Source organism: Andrographis paniculata, unplaced genomic scaffold (genome assembly GCF_009805555.1).
Source record: "Andrographis paniculata isolate CXL003 unplaced genomic scaffold, ASM980555v1 Contig18END, whole genome shotgun sequence".
Lineage (NCBI taxonomy): Eukaryota > Viridiplantae > Streptophyta > Magnoliopsida > Lamiales > Acanthaceae > Andrographis > Andrographis paniculata.
Window position 1 is genome coordinate 501685 of NW_026137468.1, and position 24540 is coordinate 526224.

The 24540-nt window shown below is 37.2% G+C and overlaps 7 protein-coding genes across 8 annotated transcripts; 5 read left to right on the forward strand and 2 right to left on the reverse strand.

The window, feature by feature from the left end:
- Positions 1-2797: 2797 nt before the first annotated feature.
- LOC127239819 (uncharacterized) lies at positions 2798-6409 on the forward strand. Of its 2 annotated transcripts, none has more exons than XM_051258170.1 (6): positions 2798-3081; positions 3398-3658; positions 3745-3918; positions 4003-4109; positions 5160-5488; positions 5561-6409. In XM_051258170.1, the coding sequence occupies exons 1-6, from the start codon at positions 2959-2961 to the stop codon at positions 6118-6120; spliced, it is 1554 nt and encodes a 517-aa protein (XP_051114127.1). In that variant the 5' UTR covers positions 2798-2958; the 3' UTR covers positions 6121-6409. The 2 variants fall into 2 exon arrangements, with proteins under 2 accessions (XP_051114127.1, XP_051114121.1); XM_051258164.1 differs by having other exon boundaries at positions 2799-3081; positions 3395-3658.
- A 1172-nt stretch (positions 6410-7581) lies between these two features.
- On the forward strand, positions 7582-9502 carry LOC127239835 (mitogen-activated protein kinase kinase kinase 20-like). Its single transcript, XM_051258180.1, has 2 exons — positions 7582-7778; positions 7943-9502. Exon 2 carries the CDS (start codon positions 7991-7993, stop codon positions 9233-9235), a length of 1245 nt encoding a protein of 414 aa, XP_051114137.1. The 5' UTR covers positions 7582-7778; positions 7943-7990; the 3' UTR covers positions 9236-9502.
- Positions 9503-10677: 1175 nt separating this feature from the next.
- Positions 10678-11295, forward strand: LOC127241354 (uncharacterized). Its single transcript, XM_051260367.1, has 2 exons — positions 10678-10863; positions 10939-11295. The coding sequence occupies exons 1-2, from the start codon at positions 10755-10757 to the stop codon at positions 11172-11174; spliced, it is 345 nt and encodes a 114-aa protein (XP_051116324.1). The 5' UTR covers positions 10678-10754; the 3' UTR covers positions 11175-11295.
- Positions 11296-11317: 22 nt separating this feature from the next.
- On the reverse strand, positions 11318-13065 carry LOC127241347 (shikimate O-hydroxycinnamoyltransferase). Its single transcript, XM_051260359.1, has 2 exons — positions 12609-13065; positions 11318-12316 (listed from the first exon to the last, which is right to left on the reverse strand). Exons 1-2 carry the CDS (start codon positions 13014-13016, stop codon positions 11426-11428), a joined length of 1299 nt encoding a protein of 432 aa, XP_051116316.1. The 5' UTR covers positions 13017-13065; the 3' UTR covers positions 11318-11425.
- Positions 13066-17154: 4089 nt separating this feature from the next.
- LOC127241154 (lamin-like protein) lies at positions 17155-17985 on the forward strand. Its single transcript, XM_051260068.1, has 2 exons — positions 17155-17456; positions 17549-17985. The coding sequence occupies exons 1-2, from the start codon at positions 17294-17296 to the stop codon at positions 17881-17883; spliced, it is 498 nt and encodes a 165-aa protein (XP_051116025.1). The 5' UTR covers positions 17155-17293; the 3' UTR covers positions 17884-17985.
- Positions 17986-18012: 27 nt separating this feature from the next.
- LOC127241142 (putative receptor-like protein kinase At1g80870) lies at positions 18013-20428 on the reverse strand. The gene has a single exon (XM_051260062.1). It carries the CDS (start codon positions 20187-20189, stop codon positions 18057-18059), a length of 2133 nt encoding a protein of 710 aa, XP_051116019.1. The 5' UTR covers positions 20190-20428; the 3' UTR covers positions 18013-18056.
- A 1871-nt stretch (positions 20429-22299) lies between these two features.
- LOC127266356 (phosphatidyl-N-methylethanolamine N-methyltransferase) lies at positions 22300-24330 on the forward strand. Its single transcript, XM_051296574.1, has 2 exons — positions 22300-22574; positions 23801-24330. Exons 1-2 carry the CDS (start codon positions 22330-22332, stop codon positions 24048-24050), a joined length of 495 nt encoding a protein of 164 aa, XP_051152531.1. The 5' UTR covers positions 22300-22329; the 3' UTR covers positions 24051-24330.
- Positions 24331-24540: the final 210 nt, after the last annotated feature.

A 24540-nucleotide genomic window follows, 5' to 3' on the forward strand; every position in this document is an offset into this window, starting at 1 on the left:
AATCAAGTAGATTCTACCCTACAAATTTGTATAGTGACATGTAGAGAGAAGAAATAAAGAGGAAGAAACATTCATTCTGCAATGTATTATTACTACTGAAAAATCTTCAACTTATGGACTACACATGTACGTTATTTATATACATACCAAAATCTTTATTTGAATCTAAAAAGCCAAGTTCGAAAAATTTCGAGCCGTGCTTAGCCCAGCACGAGTATAAACAGAGCCATGCTTGGCCCAACTTGATTTTTAAATTAAATATAATTTTAGAAAATATTTTTATAAAGATATTGACAAATAAATTTACAATTAAAATAAAGGTGGACTAATAAAGGTGTAGTCCAATAGTTTAGTCTGTGTAGTGTAGGTATGACTTCATTTTTACACTTAATATAAAAAAAAATGTTTGAAAAGAAAATAATGGGCCAAACGGGTCGGTTCGGCTTCGGCACATTTGAAATCGGACTATACTTGGGTTTGGCTTTTCAGGTCCGGATTAAAATTGGGTCATGTCTATCTGGCCCAAAATATTATTGGGTCGGGTCTGGCTGGGCCGATTTACGACCAGTGATTAAGTATTTCCCTTTAGTGAAAATTGAGAAGGACCACTATCAAAATGTATGTACACTTACCTTGAGTTCCATGTAATAACCAGCAGTGTGATTAGAAATGTATTTAGACTAAGGGTGTGGTTGTTTGGTGGTTTGGATTTTGAGTTGGGATTTGAACAGTAAGAATTTTGAATTTGAATAGTTGTTGATGTGATATAAATAGGTATTGATGTGATGTTTTGAATATATAATTAATTTTTAGTATAATATAAAAAATAAAAAATAGGTGTTTGATTTGATATTTTTTAGGGAAAAAATTGAATAAATAGTGGAAAAAAAATCCAATCCCTCGAACAAACACACCCTAAACCGACTTCTTGACATCCTTTCGCATAAGGTGTTTTTTGGGGTTTTACGGTAGATTAAAAGATATATTCCATCCCTTTTATCTGTCACGTTCACATATTGTTTTTGTTCGTTTTATATTTTATGTTATTTTTTTTTCGAAAAATAATTACACATATGAATCTCATTTTAAATTTTTTTAATTTAATTTTTTTATTTTAATTAATTAGTTAGTTATCTTAATTTTAATTTTTAATTATTTATATTATAAAAAATTATTTTTACTAATATATTTTTAATTATCTATTAATTATATTTATCATAAATTCACGTGTGCAGTAGTTTTTTATATTTTTGTTTTTACCTTTTGTATAAAAATAAATGTACGTATAATTAGTAGTTTTGTAATTTAAATTTAAAATATTATAATAATAGGATATGATTAATTTTTTTAAATAAAAAATAAATATTTTAACGTGAGACTAATAAAAATAATAAAAAAATATTTATATTGAAATAAAAAAAAAATAATTATACTTAAAAAAGATAAAATTGATGAACTTGATGTAATACAAGTTTGAAAGTGGAGACATAATTCTATAAATAATTAAGGACAAAGGTGCATTTATTAGTCGAAATGAAACACAATTAAACAAGACACGATTTGATTATTTGATTTTATTCATTTTATTTTTCCGATCACCGTGACAGAATCATTAGACAGCCGCCGGAATAAATTACGTCTGAACCTCCTCTCCACTACACGACAAACTCCATCATTATCCACATCCACGTGTCACCATCTTCCAATCGCCACCGTTGCCTGCTGGAAGAACCTTCAAGAAAAAAAGAAGCATATACAGTAGTATATATTTATATATTTATCCACTGCATAAATAAATATATAAATAATCCTTTATTCTCAAGAAAGTACTCCCTCCATATACAGGCATACGAAAATCTATAAATTAAGTCCACGGCCGCTGGCGCAAGGTTGGATTTGTAATAATGAGATCATGAGTTCAAATTCCTGATATCTTAAGTTATTTGTCATACATAATTTATCTAATTTAATTTTTTTAGCGGACAAATTTGAATATTTGTTGATTTTTTTTATTATAATTTTATACAGAATAACTAACAAAATGTAAAATAAACTCATGACCGTAAACTTATATATTATCTTTAATTATAAATATATTGAACGTTCATATATTATATTATTTATATTTTTGTTAACATAAAATGAACTATATATATGATAGCTTTTTAAAAAAAAAAAAAAAAACAGCTAATTTATACTTATATTTAATTTGTTTATATTTTTTATTTTTCTCTTATTCCACCTAATTTAAATTTTTTTAAAAAATAATTACATATGCATTTTAAATTCTATTTTTATATATTTTTATTTAAATTAAATTAATTAATTATTATAATTTTAATTTATAATTATTTATATTATATAATAATTATTTTTATTAAAATTTATAAATTATTTACCATTTATATTCTTATTTAAATTTTTGTATTTATAAAAAATTGAATAATTAAAAAAAAGTATAAAAATAGTATTTTCTCTATATTTTTTTTTATTTTCGTTTATTTATATTTTAAAATTTATAATTTATATTTTTTTATTTTTATTAAACTATTTAGTGAATATTTTATTTAAAAAAAATTATTACAGCAATACACGTAAATCTAGTAATTAATGTTTTTACTTTAATTAGTTTTCTTTTTTAATTAGGAATATTTAAATAATAGCCACCGGAATGGATCGTCCAATAATGGAAAGAGGCGGTGCGGCGCACGTGCCGAGGCGCCCAAGGCCGAATGCTGTGTGGCGGCGACACGTGTGGCGGCGTGTCCCAATTAAACATGTCTGTTCACGCACAAGTTGAGCTCCATCGTCAATTTGTTCTTCTCCCAATAAAATCGAAAATCGAAAAGAAGGCGACTCTGCAGAAAAGGCTAGGTTGATCTCGCTTCTCTAACTGTAGCTAATTTGTTGTTGATCCCATAGTTGGGAAAAAGAAGGCAGCTGTTCGAGTGCTTGTTAATGCTGCAGTCGATGAAGGGCGGCGAATCGGGATCTCAAACTGGAAGGATGGCGGCGGCGGCGAAGATTGAGGTGGAGGATTTGTCGGAAGAGGAGCGCGGGCCACTCCACAAGCGGTCTAAAGTAAGTTTCATTTCTTCAATAGATTCAATTTGAAGCTTTTTCGAATTTGGCACTTGTTGTAAACCTAATTTAAGAGAATATGAAATCGATACTCTGAGAACTTTTAGTTTGTAAGTTTCTTGATGCAGCTTAATTTATTGAGAACACAGTTTTGTTGTGGAGATCAAGTTCAGATCAGTAACGGTTACTAAATATAATTATCGTTATTGATTTGATCAACTAGACCTAATTAAGCTTCTGTTCACGAGAAATGTTTTTTTGTCGAATCTGGTTCTGTTGAAATCGATTGTTGTTTATGATTTTTTCACTGCAGCAGCAGAGTTTGGGATTCAGTGGTGTTGCAGTGTCTGCTTCACAATACAACCCTCTTGATGAGCCAAGTCCATTAGGTTTGAGTCTCAGGAAAAGCCCATCCCTTCTGGAGTTGATTCAAATGAAGCTCTCCCAATCGAATTCATCGAAAGGTGGAAATCAAAGTCATCGTAGTAAAAAAGAGTCCAGATCAGGAGCTGCTTCTGGTGATAAGTTGAAGGCCTCTAATTTTCCTGGTTCAGTTTTAAGAATTGGAACCTGGGAGGTACATTCTAGCACATGATCTTTGGATGTGCTAAAGTAGTATAGTTTATGTTTGAAATTTTGTAAGCGTGTTTATTGGATTTTCAGTACAAGTCGAGATACGAAGGAGACTTGGTGGCAAAATGCTATTTTGCAAAGCATAAGTTAGTGTGGGAAGTTCTTGATGGGGGTCTCAAGAACAAGATTGAGATCCAGTGGTCTGATATTATGGCTTTGAAGGCGAGCTACCCCGATGACAAGCCTGGCACATTAGATGTTGTGGTAATAAGCATTATCCATTCTGCTTACTGTTTTAGAAATTTGATGTTTGACTATCTGTAATGAATCTTGGTGGTGTTCTGGCAGCTGACAAGGCAACCACTTTTCTTTAGAGAGACTAATCCTCAACCTAGGAAACACACTCTTTGGCAAGCAACATCAGACTTTACTGGGGGGCAAGCTAGTATGCATAGGTAAGACTCTTGCTTTGTCCATGATTGGCTGCATAGAGTTTATATTAAGCGTATAAAACTCTTGGGAATTCTTGATAATTGCTTTTCAATCGATGCTCTTGCATACTGTTAATAGTATACACCTCTGCTTAGGATGTTATGCCACGGAAATTTCCATTTTGAGCATTGCTGTACAATGCATGATAGCTTTTTCTGATATTGGAAGGAGAACTGTTTATCACATTAGAGTCTTGAAACGTTTAGGGTTTATTGATATTACAAGCCATTATTCAGGTACTTTAATTATCCTCCTGACAGTGGATCATATGTATAGACCAACTTGGGCATCTGCCATGACCTATAAGACCTTCTAAAAGCTACCCTGTGATGTAGTAGAGCTTTTAATACATAAAACAGGAGGCACAATTTATTTTCAAATAGGGAGTTCATATTATATTTTTCTCCTTGGAACATAGAACTAAAAGTTTTTCCCCAACATAGAAGAAATGAAAAGGAAAAATGACCATAGCAATCAGAAATCTTCTGTTGAAGAAATCCAGCAAATTCATCTCGTGAGAGTTCTCGAAACTTAATTGTAGAGATTCTTCTTAGTTATTTGAATTTATGAGGACGATTGTGTGTGCTGCTTGCTTCTCTTTTACTAGGAATGTTCTTCAAAGAAATGTAATCTGGAATTATCTTTGGCCATTGCTTGAAATTGTACCTATTCTGAGACCCTGAGTTAAACATTTCTAATATTGCAACTTGCACTATTATGTACATCCTCTGTCCATGAAATTGAGTGTGTGAATGATTATGTTATATTTTCAAATAAGTCTAATATAAATTAAAAAGTATGTAAGAAACTTTTGCTATAAATAGAAAATTCTTTTTTTTTTTTTTAGACAAATAAAAAAGAAAGCAGACATATTATTATGAGTTCGTCACTTGGCAGTTGGGAGTGAAATCTGTAATGACTACCTGAGCTTTCAATATGAAATGTCATGTTTCATTTTTAGTTTTATTAAGATCCTATCACACGGTCCTTGCGTTGTAACTTTTACTTTGCAGGCAACACTATCTGGAGTGCCCACCAGGTCTGCTGGGAAAACATTTCGAAAAGCTTATACAATGTGATCCCCGACTGAACTTTCTCAGTCAGCAAGGAGAGATCACAGTGGACTCTCCATATTTTGAACCAAAAATAATATCCGGCTTTGATGAAGAAAATGAACAAAGCAGCGAATTTGATTTGAATACAGAAGGAAGCCCTTCCCTTTTCAGCTTACAGGACACTACTTCGCCGTCTAGAGCTCAATCCTCTTCCTCAAAGAATGATATAGATGTCGTCAGCAGACATTCCGAGTCTTACCCTCAGGAAACACTGTCCCCAAGCTCAGGTAACCTTAACTGTTTATTTCTTATTTATTGCATAAGTGGTTCTTACAAAGTATCCATGGTGGATCTCTCAGGTAGGGGTGGAGGGCCAATAGTCGAAGATATAAAGCACGGTGGATTTGAGCAGCTGAAGGAGCTCAGCAACTGGGATCAGATCCAGGTTCCAGGCCTGCGATCCTCCATGTCCATGACGGATCTGGTGAGCCATCTTGAGCATCGGATATCGGAACAGGGAGCATCAAACAAGCCGAGTCTGTCCACTGAGGAATGGCAGAGCCTGCAGATTTTAGACGACATCAAAAGATGCTTGTTCAGCGACGCACAACACTTGCCACACTCTGACGAGAAGTCCCTCATGTCCAGGGTCGATTCTCTCTGTTGCCTCCTGCAGAAAGATACACCCGAGCAATTCAAAAGCGACGACGAAGCTGCTGCCACCAATCTCTCACTGGCTACAAAGCAGAACGTGGAGGATGTTAAATGCAAAGATAATTCCGAGGCGAGGGAAGACGCGGCTGGAGCCATGTCGAGGAAGGACTCTGTCGGGGATTTGCTACTGAACCTGCCAAGAATAGCTTCTCTCCCACAGTTCTTGTTAAACATTCCAGAAGATTATGAGAACCAAGCTAGATAATATCTATCTATCTATATCTCTATATATATATAGATACATAAAATCCAGGTGCAGCAGCAGCAGCAGATGCAGATGATGAATTTGCCTCAGTTAACTTGTATATGACGATAAATCTTAAATTAAGATTACCCTGTCTCGATCAATATCTGTGAGTAAATTTGGTGGTGTGGTGTGTAGTATTTAGGGATTCGGAAATTTTAAGATTGATGATGAATCCTCATGTAATATGTTCGTTTGTTTTGTCTCCTCCGAGGTATGATGAATCTTGGTGGGTTTCTATTTTTGTTTACTTGTGTGTTTTTTCTTATCCATTTTGACCAAAGTCCAAATCCCAGAATGAGTGATCATTCATTCATTCAAGTCCAACTATAAAAAAGTCACTTAACTTGGCTATAATAGCTGAGTAGAGATGTCTGTTTCTTTCTTCGATTCCATTTCGAAGAAATGTGTCGTGACGTGTGGTGTGTGGTGTCATCAGTCAATCATCAACCCGTTGAACAACAAACAATAAATGCACGCTAGTCGTATTTGTTTTATTTTCTTTGTATGGGTCAATAAATAAATCTATTGGTAACGCGATTCCAATAAATGAAGTGAGAAGAGAAGAGTCACATTGTCACATTGTAACCAGCTAAGGATGTTTGTGTATGTGTGCCTGCAAGATTCAAAATTAATATTAATAATAATAATAATAAGTGAGTTAACCTTTACTTGAAGAAAGCTAAAGAAGCTTTACTTGGGTGCCACATTACCACCCTCTTCTTCTTCTTCTTCCTCATCCTCATCTTCCTATAAACTAATCTCTGTATTATATAATAATATGCCTTCTCTGCATCATATATTATGATGGTGGTTTCTTTAGTTATTCCTAATTTTTGCATTAATTTATTCTACGTGCTGATTTATTATGCATGTGGATTGTCGTCAATGCAAGTGAGTAATAGGTAGTAGTAAAAACTGCATGTTGTTTGGAAGAGAAAAAACATTATGTATAAAAATATATATGTATGTATTTAATTAGTTTATGTTTATGGGGTGGGTTTAGCTTTAATTTGCTTTGTGTGGTTATCAGAACAGCATATTGCATTACTTATAACACACGCATTATATACATTATCAAGAAATATTAAAGAAAAGAAGAAACAGTTAGCCTGCAGAAATGAAGTCTCTTAAACGACGTCGTTTTAATGGCTGGCAAGCAAGCAACGAAAGAAGAAAGGGAGACATTGCGCATACGCTATGGTACCCATGCCATGGCTATGGAGAAATACAACATGTGACCGTTATTACTGTTATATTATTATTATTATTATTAATATCACACAAATATATACACATACATTGCTGGCTGGCTTTGACGCTTTTTTGGTGCAAGCAATCATTTTAATTCTAATTTCATTTTTTTTAATTTTTTTTTTTATTTTGAATTTATTTATTTTAAATAGAACAGAATAGAATAGAAATAGATGGTGTGGTGTTGATGCTAAATAATTTGTTTGAAGATTCAACAAAGCACGCCTCTTTTGCAAAATCTTCCCTAAATTCCAAACAGGAACCCGCGGAGAAAGAAGACCAGACCAGACCAGACCTAGCACAACACTTGGAGGAGGAAGAAGAAGAAGAAGGAGGAGGAGGATTGCAGTTTCAATTGCAATTAGGTAAACCCTAATTAATCTGCAATTCAATTCAATTCCCTTTCTTTCGCTTTTGAGGAGTTTTTTCAAGAATTCGGTTACCCTAGCAAATTAGCTTAACTCTTCGTTTCTCGCTCGACGCATTCATTCGTTCATTCGTTGATTTCCTGCAATTTGTTAATTCGTAGTCGCAGTGCTTCTTCGTTGTTAATTTCCTGCAATTTCTTGCTGCTCCAATGGCGGACAAGGGCAAATTTGGCGACGGCGCGTCGTGGATTAGGGGTTCAATCATTGGAAAGGGGGGTTTCGGCTCCGTCTATTTGGCCACTCTCAAGAACCCTAAATCCAAATTCAGTTTCTACCCGCCGTTAATGGCCGTCAAATCGGCCGAGGTTTCAGCTTCGGCTTCGATTCAGAAGGAGCGGGAGGTTCTCAGCAACATCAAGGGTTGTCCCTACGTAATCCGGTGCTTCGGCGAGGAGACAACAATGGCGGCCAACGGCGCCATGGTTTATAACCTTCTGTTAGAATACGGCGCCGGCGGTACATTATCCGACAGAATCAGGCAATCCTCCGCCGCCGGCTTGCCGGAATCGGAAGTCAAGTTATTCGCAAGGTCGATTCTCAGAGGACTTAATCACATCCACACCGTCGGCTACGTCCATTGCGATTTGAAGCCCGACAACATTCTCCTCGTCTCCGATCCCCGCCGGAAAATCGATCCGAAAATCCAATTCAGGGCTAAAATCGGCGATTTTGGATTGGCGAAGAGGGTAACGAATTCGAAACAGAGCAAGAAGAGGAAGCTGGAGCCCTACTGGCGCGGCACGCCGATGTACTTATCGCCGGAGGTTGTCCTCGACAATGTCCAAGAGCCACCGGCCGACATTTGGGCATTGGGTTGTCTTGTCCTCGAAATGCTGACAGGGAAGCCGCCATGGGAGAGGGGCGGCTCCACCACCGTCGACGACATTCTCTGGAGGATCGGCGCCGGGCGCCAGCTGCCGGAGATTCCCTCCGGCCTATCAAAACCCGCCATTGCCTTTCTAAAAGGATGCTTTGTGAGGAATTCTAAGTTCAGATTGACGGCCGAGATGCTTTTGGTACATCCCTTTCTCGAAGGGCTGCCCGAGGATGACTTCAGCGCTGATGATCTGTCGGAAAAGGCTGAGAATTTGGACGAGGATCAGCTGATCTTGGTGTTGTCTGAGACCGAGGATGACAGCTGCGACTCGTTCGATTTGTCTGAGGACGAGGATTCATTCTCAGACGAAAATGCAGAAGAAGACGAAGACGAAGAAGAAGAAGAAGAAGAGGAAGAAGAAGAAAATGTGTCGGGAATTTCTGAAGAAACAGAGTGCAAAGCGCGAGAATCCTCCCGAGCAAGAATTGATCCGCCAAATGAAAAGGCTTCGCCAAAAGTCCCGTCTCGGAGTAGACAGCATTATCCGGTTAACATCATTGTCCGCGCAGGCGTATAGCTGTTGCCTGCCTACAGACACATTTGGTAACATTATAGACTCGAATTTTTGCTCTAGTGGTAGATATTATTCGATTCATTAAGGTATAGCCGTAGGCTATCCTCGATTCATATGTCATAGCCATTCGTTTGTCTTTACTAATTGTTGCGAGTTTCCTGCTCGAAGATCAACCCTAGTCGATCCATGTCTCAGACTATACATTTCCCGGTCGGATATTTTGAACATATATATATATATAGATTTCGTATATTTGCTCATTATCCTAACTGCATTGTTCCTTTCGATTGCGTAAATTAATAGCATCCTCGGCTGCGAAAGCTCAAATCTTTCGATCTTTTTCAAGTTTTCCATCTCATACTTAACCTACATTGATCATATTCAGACACTATGGTACAAAAATGGCGTATGTACTTGCATTATAATCCTAATTCCATGGCTGTTTTTACATCGCATTACGGTAGTTATTGCTGCAAGAAAAATTTGCAGAAAAGAATGATTGCATTTGCTTTCAAGATCATGAGAATTAGTCACTCAAAATTGACTCCCACTTAACCTATAATGTAATGGATATCGATCAAATTATCCACTCTATCCTTTTCTTGCAGTCCCTCCAAAAAATCATACAACCTTTGCAGTCGAAAAGATGTTCGATCATTTCTGCGTTGCATATCCTTACCCCTTTCCCCATTCTTCGACACAGACAGAAATCTCTCTCGAGAAATCGAAGCCACCACCGCGCATTTGCTGCAAGAAGATACGACAATCAATCTGCTGAGGGCAATCCTCGAGAAAGCCTCGGCAAACAAGATTGAATCTTTAAAGTTACTAGGCCATGTATAAAATATAAACAAGAATAAATTCTTCGATTATCCCTCTCGAGCAGAAAGTAGAGAGGAATATGATTCTTATTACAGCCAGCGGCTAAAGGAACTGCAAGAATTAGTTCTGAAACCAAATATAGTTTAGTTATACATTCATCTTTGAGCATAGATTCCTGTTGTCCTTAAGAAGTAATAGATTTCGCCAATAAATAGGTCGATCGTCAAAATATTCTCGTGCGAATCGAGCTTTATCTTGCGCCCAAGGTCCTACCAACACAAAAAAAGTGTCGAATCCGCCTGATGCTAGAAGAGTATGCTAAAAAACTAGGATCATTCGCCGTAAGCTGTCCACAACAAAATTAAATCTCATCTTTTTCGAAAGCAATATTCCTAACTCAACCCATCTTCCCTCAGCATGATCTTTATAGATACATATATACATATATATATGCAGTTTCATGGTAGGTGAAAATGTTGGCCATGGCTGTCTGAAAGAAACCACCACATTTGAACCCCACCTGATATCGAAACATCTTTTTAACAGTGACCTTCCATACATTGTAAGGGAACTCATTTTCTCTCTCCCCCCCCCCCCCCCCCCCCCCCTCTCTCTCTATATATATGTATATATCTACATAATACCTTCATCTGTCATAATTTGGAAAGGGATTAAGCTCTCCTTGACACCCTCCATTGAAATGAAGAAATCTCTCTTCTTGCTTCTCTCACTCTGGGTCTTGTCATCTGCTGCTACTTTGCTTCAGTGCTTGGCTCGCGAAAGCTCGAAAGATCGAGAACATGGCCATGGTGAGAAACTCTTCATCGATCAGATCTTGAAACTTGTTTAGCAAGTGAATGTTTTCTCGTGTGGTGTGTGTTCAGGAATAAACTACACGAAGGTAGCGACGAAAGAAGATCGCAACGAAAGAGAACTCGCGGATTCAGACAAGATTTATTCGACAGAAAAGTCCGGTAAAGGAACTAAAGGATCCAACGGCGCCTCCAACGTCGTCCATCAACACCCAGGCGAAAAGAACGCTGCTGCACTGTTCTATTCGCCTTATCTCGTCGGCTCTATCTTCTTTACGCTTCTTGCTTTCGTTGCGCCGTTAATCTGATGTCGATATTGCCTTATCTGTAGTTGTCTTTGAGGGTGTGTTGTTTAGTTTTTGTTTGTTTTGCTAATCAGTTCTGTGTAGAATTCTTCCCAAGAATGTATACAGAAACTTAATAATCTCATAGCATTTTATCAATAAGAAGATGAAAACAAAGACAAATATCTTTGTGCATAAATGTATCTTAAAACAGGACATGTTGTAAATTTAAGGCCTTGCCATGTCTAAAAACATCGATTTTTCGAGCGACTCGATTAAATATCGTAGAGGAGCTTCTCGAAAACCTTCATATGCTCAGCCTGGAGAGAGATCGCGACGGATAAACTCCCATCGTTTGTCGCGCTAGGGATGATGAAGCTGAGGCCTTCGTACGCGATCCCGCCCGGTCCCATGAAGATCGGTCTGCCCCATCCGAAATCGGCGTCGTGGATAGGAAGTCGAACCCAGCTCGTTATCCCGAGATTAGGACACTTAAAAGTGTGCGCGCCGCGAACCAAGGCCTTAAGATCGGGCTGGATTTCGAGATAATCGAGAGCCGATCTTAAGTACTCGTTGTCCATTTGACCCAACGCGTCGTGAATTTTACTTGCGGCATACCAAACAGGCTTCGAAACGAGATCGCCGGACGCGGCGATTGGCGTGGTTGTGAAGATTACGTTGCCGAAGTATCCCTCCGGGAGCGGAGGCCGGAGCCTCGACCGGCCGTCGGTCGCGATGTACAGCTTGGTTTCTTGATCCTCCGGCAGGTCCCGGGACTTGCAGACGCTGCGCCAGACGTGGCCGGAGAGCATCTCGTAGGAGCTGTAAGTGACCGTGTTGCCATCCTCCTTGGACTTGGCCTTGAGGGAGGTGAGCTGATCACGAGTTAGCTTGAATATCGACACGGCCGTGTCGGGGACCGTGTTGGTGATTTTATCCCCTGTTTTCATTGACGGAGGCGGCTGGTACTCAATGTGCTTGAACTGCGGCTGCGGCGGATCTCGTGCTCGGAGCAGTGTCCTGTCGATGTACGGCGCCACCGTCAGGTCGAGGCCGCGGGCCATGTCCGACCACGTGTTGACGAAATGGAGGCCGGAGAATCCGTCGGCGACGTGGTGCTGCATACCCACGCCTAAAGAGACGCCGCCGCATTTGAAATGCGTGACCTTCAAGCAGCCATTAAAAAAACAGTTGGTAAAACGGAAATTTTGCAGGTAGGAAAAATCAATGTCGAATTAATCGCAATAAAATAGTGTTGTTCATTTCTGAGATTGCAATACGACGACAGATTTGCAGGCGATTCGATTTTCGAGGAGGATTGTGAGGCAAAAATAACTGTTTTATGTAACAGAGTAGCAGCCAATAGGTAGAGAGGTTGAAGAAAGCTAGGGTTTCGTGAGATTTAAAAAATAGGATTATAAATTTTCACGCCAAAACGACAATCTAACTAAATCTCACCTGCAATACGAGAAGTGCGTAGCTAGAAATCCCCTGGGAATAATCGACCGCCGGAATGAGGCGGCGGAGCTCCAACGTCGGAGCAAAATCGCCGAAATCGTCGATCGTGCCGTCGGACTCCGCCTCGACGAACAGCACTCCTTCGCCGTTGCAATCGATCTCGATTCGTCCGTCTTCGTCTCTTTTGAGTCTTCCTCCCATCGGATAGAACGGCACCAAGGCGCGGGAGAGCGCCGCCTTGAGCACCGCCGCGTCGAAGAAATTCTCGGCTCCGGTGGGACGGTAGAAGTAGACGCTGGGGGTGTGAAAGTTGGGGACGACCAGGTCGACGTTGGAGTTCCAGAGGCTCACCGTCGGCGTCGCCGCCGCCGGCCTCACCATCGTCGAATCCCTAATTTCGATCTTCATTGCAGAGAGATGCTCGCCGGCGGAGATCAGTTTAATTGCCAACTTTGGAATGAAGAGAGTATGGCAACCGCGTTGAGTGCGTATTTATATATATAGTGCGGGAGCCGAGTCGAGCCGAGCCGAGCCGAGCCGAGCCGAGCGGGGCCCATAGAAGCTGACTCACTAACCAACGTCATTACCACGTCACCGTCTACTCTAGAGCGCTTTCTAAAAATTTATACTTGGCTAGTTTAATGGATCTTCTTTTTAAAAATACTTCCCCCATCCAAAATATATATGTTATTAGTATTAAATTAAAATAATATATAAAGTAGAATGTAAACAATTACATTCTTTAGTATAATTTTGTTATATAATGAAAAATCATGATTACTAAATAAATAAATAGGACAATTGTTTTTTAGATAGACGGAAAAAAAAATTTCTTGTGGGACGAGGAGGGAATATAAATTAATTGAATTTGAGTTTTTTTTTTTATTAAATTTCAATTTAAATAGTATTTGAATGTTGTATTTTTTCTTTCATGAAATTAATTATGATATAAGTATCACTATAAAAACGTATTAATAAGGTAAAATAAAATTTTGAATAAGTTCAATGTATAAATGATTGATATTTTTGTAAATAAATATAATATTAAATTTGTTGAAATCATATTGGGTGAATTATGTGTAACATATAATTTTAAATTATTAAAAATTTAAACGATAACTTCACAGTTACAAGTTCAATTCATATCATTTTTTACAAGATAAGTTCAAAAACTTTATATAACATCTGAATTCGTAAATGCTATTTGACAAAAAAAAAAAAAACAGCAAGTTATCACCTTGTTATTACAAGATATTAGGATGTGTTTGATTGAAATTTCAAATCAAAATTAATATAATTTAATTATTACGATTTTTAATAAAAATATATTATTTTTATAAATATTACATAAATACCTTTTGTTTTTAAATAATAATAATAATAATAAATCAACATATTATTTCAAATTAATTTTAAATCATCAAACAACCATTAGCAATACAACAAATTAAATACAGCTTACGTTCTAATTCTATTAAGTCGATTGGAATCGACCAAACTCATTATAATAATATATTAATTATTTAAATTTATATATCGGACTTAATTAATTACACGTGTCCAAGCCACAGCACGGCTAAGAAGGTATGATAATTCAAAAAAATTAGAATGTACTAAATCGGAATTGGGTTGGTGAGACGGTGACCTATATTATTTTTTTTAAATAAAAGATTTTATTATTTTTTTCAAATAAAAATATTTTATTATTATTATTATTATTACTTTAAAATAAAATATTAAGGTTGAAGGATTGGTTATATATGGCTATATATCATTGCATCTAACCATGGTTATTCTCACCAACCTCCACAGACACTGAGTGGCCATTTCATAAATAATTACAAATTTTATTTATTACGCCATCTATATATTGTTGGAAAATGATTTTGCCTTTCTCGAAATATTATTATTTTTTTATTATTCATCCACAATATTATATTCAAACTTTAAACACTATTATTTTAAAAAATATGTTTGATACTTATTCATGTAGGGCAGTTTTAAATTTGAAAATTATTGAATAAAGATAATTTTTTAAAATATAATATTTTAAAGAGACGTAGTGTATTTATTATAAATTGTACGGTGCAAAAATAGCTACTTACTAATAACCATATAGGGAAATTAATTGCATAATTTTTTGGTAGTTTGAAATAATTGCAAGTTGGTGGGGAGAAACCAAATGAATAGGCAGGCTCATATAATGGAGGGTAGGAGATAGTTCGGACCACATAAATGGTGTATTTTTTTATTTTTTTTATTTTTAATTAGTTTGATTTTAATTACCAATTTTTTTTAAATATATATATATATATACTATTCCCTCCGTCTCAAATACCATGTCCACGTTGTCGTTTCTATCCGTCCCACATATCATGTCATTTTCTTTTTCTGAAAAATTATTACACACTTTAATCTCATTTTAAATTTTTAAATTTTTTTTTAATTTTAATTAAACTAATTAGTTATTTTAATCTTAATTTATAATTATTTATATTACAGGATAATTAATTTTTCACTAATATATTCTTAATTATCTACTAATTATACCTCTTTTAAAATACCGTATATACAATGTAGCAGATACGGTATTTGAGACGGATAGAGTATTATTTAAATATTGTTGGAGTTGGTGAACGTAAATGCAACGTTAGCTAGAGTGGATAAGGGCTAGCTAAGGTTAGGTTACTGCGGCTGAGGTTTGGGTCATCACGTGTACCCCACGTGCCTTCAGGAAGAATAATGAGTGAGTTGGCTTACCCGTGGGACTATTCACTATTCTATTAAATCATTCAATTTTTTTTTAATAAATAAATATATTTATATATGTATTCAAATTTGTTATTTTTAATAAAAATAATTTATATCAATTATATATTATTTATTCGCCTTTTATAGAATTTTATTTTTTATAAAATAATATTAGTATTATATATATACTTTTATTGAAATAATTTGTTTTTTTATATATTTAAAAATATTTTTAGAATGTTTTAATTATATATACTGCATCATAAATATATAAATATTAATTAAAAATCATTCTATCTCAACATCTAATTTAAATCTGAATAGATTATCTAAGGCAAGGTACACCCAATGTCATTTTGCTTATAATTAGAATTAACAATGGATTGATTCGTGCCGGGTTGAATATTTTAAACGGGTTAAATTACTTAATTATAACTTAATTCATTTATTATCGTGTCGGGTTCGTGTTAACCCGTTTATTATCGTGTCGGATTCGGGTTGACCCGTGTTAACTCGTATATATAATTAAGTCGAATTTTTTGATTCAAATTAAATACTCCATTCGTCCCAGATACCGTGTCTACTACACTGTATACACGGTATTTTAGGAGGGGTGTAATTAGTAGATAATTAAGAATATATTAGTGAAAATAATTATCCTATAATATAAATAATTATAAATTAAGATTAAGATAACAAATTAGTTTAATTAAAATTAAAAAAAATAAAATTTAAAAATTTAAAATGAGATTAAAGTGTAATCATTTTTCAAAAAATGAAAATGACATAGGTATGTGGGACGGACAGAAACGGCAACGTGGACATGGTATCTGGGACGGACAAAAACGACAACGTGGACATGGTATCTGGGACGGAAGGAGTAATTTTTTGCTATGTTAGTTTTTATTGGTTTGATAGTAAATTAGGTTGAATTATTTAAAATTGAACTTAGTTTAAATTAATTTATGAGAAAATTATTAAATTATAACTATTTTACATATATAATAAATATATTAATCAATATTAATATATTATAATCGGGTTGTCGTATTGGGTTCGAGTTGAGAGCCTCAAATCTAACCCAACCTGTTTACTATCGTGTCGGGTTCGTGTCAACCCGTGTACATAATTGAGTTGAAATATTTGACCCAAACTCAATTATTTTGTATCAAATTATTGTGTTGGATCAATAATTTTTGCTAACTCTACTTATAAGTAGTGCCTTAGTTATCATTTTGCCCGTGTAGATCGTCTTTAAAATGAGATTTTTTGGGTTGAAGATAACAAATATAGTCTACAAAAATATATGATGTATTACTGAAATTGATTTAAATTTTTATTTAAATGGTATTTTAATTTAATATTTTATAAAAAAATAAATAATATTAATTTTTTAATATAACATTCTTCATGGGCTTATCTTAACCCTCGTGTTAACATCCTTCAATGAGCCCAAGCTCCTTTGAGGACCTTTTTATTTAAAATTTGTTTTGGGTTTATGTTACGAACGAACATAACATTCAAATTTAAAATACAGAATCAAATAATTGCGAAATAAAAACGAAATTGCAAATAAACAAAACAAAATGAGACATTTTGTACTAGTAGAGAACATGATCCAATAAACAGGGCCCCACGCACGTGATGATGACGTGGCCCTTTACACTACACGCTTATAACAAAATCCGATCTTTGTCCCCCCCGCCCCAACTTGCCAGTTGCCACTAATATTCAAAACTCCACTTTCCTATACACGCTCTACCAGCCGTCGATATCTAGTCAAACCAATCCCCACCGTCCGATCCAGCGATGGGCAAATTCTTAACGGCCACTGCCCCGCCGTTAACGTTCCGTTATCCATCCGTTATCGACAATTACTCCTTGCAACTTTAAAACCCCAACGCTCCTTCCTACCCCCAATTCCGTCTTCCGCCATGTCCACCACCGCCACCGCCGCCATCGCCGCCGCGCTCCTCCTCCTCCTCCGCTACGCCGCCGCAACCGACCACATTGTCGGCGCTAACAGAGGCTGGAACCCCGGCATCAATTACACCCTTTGGGCGAACAACCACACCTTCTACGTCGGCGACCTCATCTGTAATAAACCCTAATTTCTAATTTTCCCCCAAATTTCTGAGCTTAATTTCCATGGATTTTTTGAGCTAAAAAATTGTTCTTCCTTCCTCCAGCTTTCAGGTATCAGAAAACGCAGTACAACGTGTTTGAGGTGAACCAGACGGGCTACGACAACTGCACCACGGAAGGCGCCGCCGGAAATTGGAGCAGCGGCAAGGATTTCATCCCGCTGAACAAGGCCAAGAGGTATTACTTCATTTGTGGAAATGGCGGATGCTTCAGTGGAATGAAGGTCTCCGTCCTCGTCCACCCGCTTCCTCCTCCGCCGTCTTCCTCCGTCGCGGGACGCCCGGAGAATTCCGCCGCCGTATCTCCCCGCCGGCGAGTTCTCGGGGCGGCGCTCGGTGTAGCTCTGTCAGCCTGGATTGGATCTGCTAGTATCTTCTGAAAAGCTTCTGGATAAATAGATAATCAATCCCACTTCCCATTTTTCTGTATAATTTTTTATTTCATTTTTTAAAATTATGTATGAATTTATGAGTGAACATTATTTCAATCGTCATCCAAATTGAGCAAAAAAAAACGATCAAACTCAATCCAATCACAGCCGTCCAATGCACTCTAATCAACGGCGCTGATGATCTTCGGCTTCCTCTTCTTCCTGCTATACGCGTTCGCCGGCGGCGACGGCGAGAACTCAAACGGCAGCTCCGGCAGCTCCATTTCCCCGCTGAGTATCCGTACAACATCTCCAACGTCCGGTCTCAGCTCCGGCGTCCTCTGCAGGCAAGCCAGAGCCAAATGGATGCACAAACTCGCCTCATTCTTGCTATAGTCATTTTTCAGGCGACCGTCGACCAAATCGAGCACATTTCCGGCGAGCGCCAAGCTCCGGGACCAGCTGATCAAATTAGCTTGCTCAAGCTTCATCGGCGACGATAGAACGTGCAAAGGACGCCGTCCCGAAACAATAACAAGGATCAACACGCCGAAGCTGTACACGTCGCCCTTCTCCATCAAATACCCGAACCCGCCGCCGTACTCCGGCGCGACGTAGCACAACGTCCCCCGCATGCTCGTCGTGCTGCTCAGCTCCCGACTGAAGAGATCGCCGCTCCACATTTCGCTCCCGATCGACTGCGCCGCCGCGCCACCCGTCTTCTTCCTCCACCCCTTCCGGAAACTGAACTCGCCGCTGTCCCGTTTCTTTTCTTCCTTACCATCCTGGCTCTCAGACAACATCGTCGTTCCATTCCTAGCCAACACGAAACATTTCCCTAATCCGAAATGCGGCACAAGTCTTCGCCTACTTCGCCTCTGTTTTTCCGAGTCGTCCATTCGCTCCTCCTTCCACCATTCGTGCATCTTCCGATGATGCATCTTCCATTTCTTCGACTCCGCCTTCTCGCCGCCGTCGAATGCAGATTGTTGTGCCGCCGGAGGAGCATTCTTATCGATATCCGCCGCGCATGATTTGTCTCGACCGGCGCTGCCTTTCTCCTCGTCCCAATCGAGTTCATTCGAATTGGGGCCAATCTGGCTTCCGATCCATTCCATTACATAGTCTTTACTACACAACTCGCCGCTCCCGTCCTGCCGCCACCACCAGTCCTTCCCCCATTGTTTGCCGCCGGCCGCCGCCTCCGGCGGCGGTGCAGCATTTAAGTTCAAATCATTACTATGATCATCCTCCTCATTATAAGACGCATCCTTACCCTTCACGTTCTTACTTTTGACAGGACGATCATCCTTATCATTATCATTATCATTATCATCATCGTCGTCGTTGTCACGCCCAATTTCAGAACTGAAATTGAAATTCAAAGAATTGAAAGCTAACCCTAATCCCATCACATTGTGGTAAATTTTACAGCTACTTTTCGACGAAGACGAAGCCTGCAAGGCCAAAGCGAAGTCCACTTCATCGTTTTCATGACTCTCCAATGGAGTCCCAATCGCAGGGCTCTCAATGTCGCCGGCGCCGGCGCCGGAATGCCGCCGTGAAAGCTCCTGACTCTTCCCCAAATCCTGGCTGAACAAATCACCCCCAATTTCAGGCTCGATTTTCAATCTCGACAGCCCAAAATCAGAAATCTTCGCCCTAAAATCCAAATCAAGCAAAACATTGCTCGGCTTGACGTCGCCGTGAATCACCGGCGGGTCACACTCACTGTGCAAGAAATTCAGCGCCTTTGCAACATCAAGAATTATATCGAACCTTCTCCCCCAATTCAAGGCCGGAGCTTTGTCGGAAAACAGACACTCTTGCAGGCTCTTATTCGGCATGTATTCGTACACGACAATTCTTTTCTCCTTCTCCAGGCAGAATCCCAACAAAGAAACCACAAATGGCGACGACGCCGGCTTCAGCCCGCCGAGAATCTTGAGCTCGTTCTGAAACTCCATTTCGCACTGGTAAGAGCCCGAGTCTAGAAGCTTCACAGCCACCATTTTCCCGTTTCTTAAAATTCCTCTGTAGACAGTGCCGGAGCCGCCCTTACCGATCGAATTCGACCCGCTGAAATTACACGTGGCATTCTTCAGCTCTCTGAAGCTGAACCTCTGCAACTTGTTCAGCGGGGAGGGGGCGTCGAAGGGGCTGGTCCGGGAGCGGCGGAGCAAGGAGTACCAGAGGTAGTAGAAGAAGTAAAGAATGGCGGAGACGATGATGGCCGCGGCGGCGACGGTGGCGGCGAGGAAAACCATGGTGGTTTTAGGGTTTTGCGGGGAGGAGGATTTATGGGTTGAATCCATTTTTTGTTTGTTTTGAGTTTAATATTCGGAAATGCGGGGTTTGTTTGAGGTTCTCTTTTAGGGTTTTTTTCAGAAAGATGGGTTCTTTCTTTTGGTTTGAATCGGGTCGACCGCCATGGATGAATTGGAAGAGGAGTGAGTTGCAGGGAATATATTATTGGAAAAATGGTTTCTTCATACTGATTTCTTGGTTAATTTTGTTTTCTTTGGTGGGATTGAGTTGAAGAATTGAGGAAAAAGAGGTTGCCTTTTGACCACACACAGCATTTTGCAGGTTTGCAGGAAGAAAATTCTGGGGAGACTTTTGAGGCATATGGATTTGAAAGGTCCCGGGAGTTTTGATCCTAAGAAATCTGAACTAGTAGTGAGGCGCTACAATGGTGTAGATGTGTCGGGTGTTGGAGGTCCTAGGCGTTGTTAAGGATTACCCAATCGGTGAGTAAAAGCCAAAGTAAATTCCTTGATGATGATGATGATGATAGTTGATTTTTTTTTTTCAACTTTTATTTTAAATTTGTTTGTTTTTATTTTTTATTTTTTTGTAAGTGAAAATATCGCCTTAATTGTTTTTAAAATTTTAAAATTGAGTGCATGAGGCTTTAAAGCAACAATAAAGTGAAGTATACTTGAGTGTACTTTATCTACTCATAGAGAGTGGCTAATACAAGGATGATGGCCTATTTCATTTTTTATATTCTTATTTAATTGTATTCAATTCATAAATTTTAATTTTAATGGTTAGAAAAGGGCAATAATAGTATAATTTTAATTTTCCTTTTGAATGCTACCACATAATTCCTTAATTTTAATTCCAAAAATACTTTCAACCAATAATTTGACATGATTAATTATAATTTTAATAATATTAATTTGTATTAACTAAAATGAAAGACAATAATTCTTGATATTGATGTTGATCATTAGTGAATCCATTTGCTAGTGAAAAATAGTTATAACCCATCCTTTTATCTTGTCTCTTCATTATTTGTCCAAAAAAAAAAAGCCATAAAAGAAAAAGGGTGTCTCTAATAAAGTCATGAGTCATCATTCCACTTGATGGATTGATTGTAGCCCAAAAGAGGCCACAAAAAACCATTCCCAACTTTCACTTAACAAAATTACCAAAACCCCTAAAAGAAAATTACCATCTCCTTATTTGAAGTTTGTTTGTTTTTTTTCTTTTAGTTATAAAAAAGGCCCACCTTTTTTTGTGAGTTGGTCAAAAGGGTCATGCTAAAAAGTGGCAAGAATTTACCCAAAATTGTAAGGGAAATCCCACTCAACTAAAGGGTTGGTTACATATCTAATATCTAATGTCCCTCAAGTAATAAATGCTTTTTTAACTACCAAATCCTTATTGTTATTTAATTTATCTTACCATCTTTCTTGCAATCCACAACATGGTAAACTCAACAGTCATTTTCCAATAGAGACCATATGCCCTACTTAGGAATAGTGCTATGCAAAACAACATGGATGGTGGGCCCATGAGATTCTTGAGTTTTTATTTTATTTTATTTTAAACTTTTTTCATGGCACATCTCTATCTCATAAATTCTTCAACAATTTAACCACTTTCCCACAATCTTTTTTTTATTTTTTATTTTTATGTGGTGTACAGCTATGTATTATATATATAACTATAATGTTCTTTATTTTTTTTTATTCAAGTAGTTTCTTGCAAAGATACATATATATATATATATATACATTGTATATTGTGTTTTATTATATGTATAAAATATTTTGTATGAATTTTTTATTATTATTATGTTAAAATATGCATAAAGTACTATTTTTAATATTTGCATTATTCGTAAATGTGCACTTAATTATATAAGTGTTATTCGGATAAATTAATTTAAGTAAAATATCTTACATATAATTTTTTTTGAATAAAATAAATAAAGCAAAATTTAATTAATTGTTAATTTTATAGTTTATAAAAATTAAGTGTGTATTTACTAACACCATCAATGATTTTACGCAAAAAATTTATAATAAAATATACTTCACTTTTAAAATTGGGTTAATAATTTTGTATTTATGGCCCAATATTGGGCCCAAATAAGGAAGGCCCAATTGAAGTCTCTGAAAGAATGGCGGACGAAAGCTCCGGGAATGGCTGCTGCAGGAGGAAATGGGGATTTTGGCATGCATAGGAGTGATATCGCCATTTCCATTCTACTACTGGCTTTGGAATTATCCGCAGGCATGGGTTGATCTGTGCGGCAGAGGGCGTGACCCCTGCAGAGTTATGGCGCTGGTCGCGCATTTCCTCAAGGTTGTCCAATTTGTGTCGGTGCTGTCTGTCTCCACGCTTTCGTGGCCGCCGCCTTTCTACTTCTGGCCGCTGCTATTCATCGGGCAGTTCCTTAATTTCAGGTTCGAGAAGGAACTCATTTATTGTGTTGTCTTTAATTTGTTCGATTAGGTTTTTGGCTTGTTGTTGCGTTTGGTGCGTACAATTAATTGGTCAATCGTGTGTTTGGAGTATATTCTGGATCCTTAGGATCTAGGAAGAACTTTTTTCTTGTTGCTCGATTGAAATGTTGTGGTTTCTGGCTTTTTAGCGATTATCCATTTGAAATTTGGAATCACTCCTCTTTTTCCTTTTTAGGTCAAAAAGAGGATCAGACTATGGTGATTAGATCGAATTGAATAGACAGTACTTTTGCTTCGAATATTTGGTCTGAGTTTGATTCATATCTGAATTTGGCTGATCACATTGATTATAGCTAATTTGATTGAAATTCATGCTTGCTGGCTTGGTGTTTATTTTCTATCTATGGATGAATTGAGCTCAAATTAGGTTTTGTTTATCAAATTCAAATCTGGTTTGAATTGATTCATACAAGGTGGATGAATGCAAGAAAATGTAGTTACAGACTCTACATTCGAATCTTGCCTTGAGTTGAATACAAGATGTAGTTCTCTATTCGTTTTCTTAGTTTCCCTTTTCCTTTTTCTAAGATAAATATGTTTGTCTACTAAAGTTTCTATACTTGATTGTTGGTTGGTGCCAATTCCGGGTTTTTGTCGCCTCTTTGTGTTATATTAAAGTGTTTAGAAAAGGGAAGCATTATTTAGGTCGGCATTGGAAGTATGAACATGAATCTAACTTTGAAAGTTCGTTTGTGATTTGGTATTTTAGAGTGTTTTGCATTTCAAAGTTTTTCAAATGGAAAGTAAGTTTTAGATGTGATGTTTATAGAAGAAAAATTGGTAGCATTTGGATATAGACTTTTGGGGTTTTGAAAAAATTTAGAAAGGTTAAAAAGTTAGTATTTGACGATGTTTTTGAAAAAATTACCGAAGATGAAGTGCCAAAAATGTCAATATAAACAGAACATTATTTTACTTTGGCAAAATTGCCCATAACTTTTCCGTATTTTAGAAACTCAGCGTACTTTAAAGTATAAAGAGACGTCATACAATTTTTAAAGTACATGGGTATTTACGCTGAGTATTGAAACTACATGGGAATTTTGAGTAAATTTTGCTTTTACAGTTTACTTTTGTGAAACATGATTGAAATCACAAACATTGCATTTGAGAGTGATATTTGCTTTTGCCGTAGGAATTACCTATTCCCATTTTGGATAATTCAGGGTATTCAAGCTGCTGGGGGAATCGGGAACATATTATGGCATACGATTCGGGAAGAACATTCCATGGGTGACAGAATTCCCCTTGGGAACAATCAGAGATCCTCAGTATGTCGGAAGCATCTTGAGTCTCCTTGCTTGCTTCCATTGGACCCCCTTGGGGTACATTTTGCTTTGGATTATCGGGTATCTCATCATCATGCAAGTCGAGGCCAAAGAAGATCCATCGACTCGGGCGAAACCGATATCGTGAGCTCATTCAGCTGCATGCGTATCTTTCTGAGGCTCTTACTCATGCTCAAATTTTGCATCTTCTTTTGTCTGGAAGATCAGTTGTTCTGTATACTTGCTAATTTGTGAGGATGGAAATAAGCAGTTTCTTTGGGGGTACTTTCGTCATTTCAGTCCTTGCTCTTAATTTCGATTTTCCTTTTAGCTGAATAAATTTGATAACTAACTTTTGTCGGTTAGTGATGCATTGATTAATACAAATCATCAAATCAGATATTTACACCGATGTGTATATATATTTTTTATTTATTTTTTCATATATAAATTATCAGTGCAGTTCCTGTGCTGAGTAGGTGATATTAGATTATTTCATTAACACAACATATGATGTTGAATTTGTATTTATATTGAACCAGCAGTATACATTATAGTAAAATATATAATTAAATTCAATAAAAATAATATATTTACAATTTAAAATAAAAATTAAATATATTTTTATATTAATATAT

Excerpts from the sequence above, each read along its gene's own strand:
- LOC127241347 (XM_051260359.1), bottom strand. The coding sequence starts at position 13,016 with ATGAAGATCGAAATTAGGGATTCGACGATGGTGAGGCCGGCGGCGGCG. Across the intron at positions 12,317-12,608 it reads ACGCACTTCTCGTATTGCAG|GTCACGCATTTCAAATGCGG; the intron begins GTGAGATTTAGT and ends GGCTGCTTGAAG.
- LOC127241354 (XM_051260367.1), top strand. The coding sequence starts at position 10,755 with ATGAAGAAATCTCTCTTCTTGCTTCTCTCACTCTGGGTCTTGTCATCT. Across the intron at positions 10,864-10,938 it reads AGATCGAGAACATGGCCATG|GAATAAACTACACGAAGGTA; the intron begins GTGAGAAACTCT and ends GTGTGTGTTCAG.
- LOC127239819 (XM_051258164.1), top strand. The coding sequence starts at position 2,959 with ATGCTGCAGTCGATGAAGGGCGGCGAATCGGGATCTCAAACTGGAAGG. Across the intron at positions 3,919-4,002 it reads CTGGCACATTAGATGTTGTG|CTGACAAGGCAACCACTTTT; the intron begins GTAATAAGCATT and ends GTGTTCTGGCAG. Across the intron at positions 4,110-5,159 it reads GGGCAAGCTAGTATGCATAG|GCAACACTATCTGGAGTGCC; the intron begins GTAAGACTCTTG and ends TTTACTTTGCAG.
- LOC127241142 (XM_051260062.1), bottom strand. The coding sequence starts at position 20,189 with ATGGATTCAACCCATAAATCCTCCTCCCCGCAAAACCCTAAAACCACC.
- LOC127266356 (XM_051296574.1), top strand. The coding sequence starts at position 22,330 with ATGGGGATTTTGGCATGCATAGGAGTGATATCGCCATTTCCATTCTAC. Across the intron at positions 22,575-23,800 it reads GGGCAGTTCCTTAATTTCAG|GGTATTCAAGCTGCTGGGGG; the intron begins GTTCGAGAAGGA and ends TGGATAATTCAG.
- LOC127241154 (XM_051260068.1), top strand. The coding sequence starts at position 17,294 with ATGTCCACCACCGCCACCGCCGCCATCGCCGCCGCGCTCCTCCTCCTC. Across the intron at positions 17,457-17,548 it reads CTACGTCGGCGACCTCATCT|CTTTCAGGTATCAGAAAACG; the intron begins GTAATAAACCCT and ends TCCTTCCTCCAG.
- LOC127239835 (XM_051258180.1), top strand. The coding sequence starts at position 7,991 with ATGGCGGACAAGGGCAAATTTGGCGACGGCGCGTCGTGGATTAGGGGT.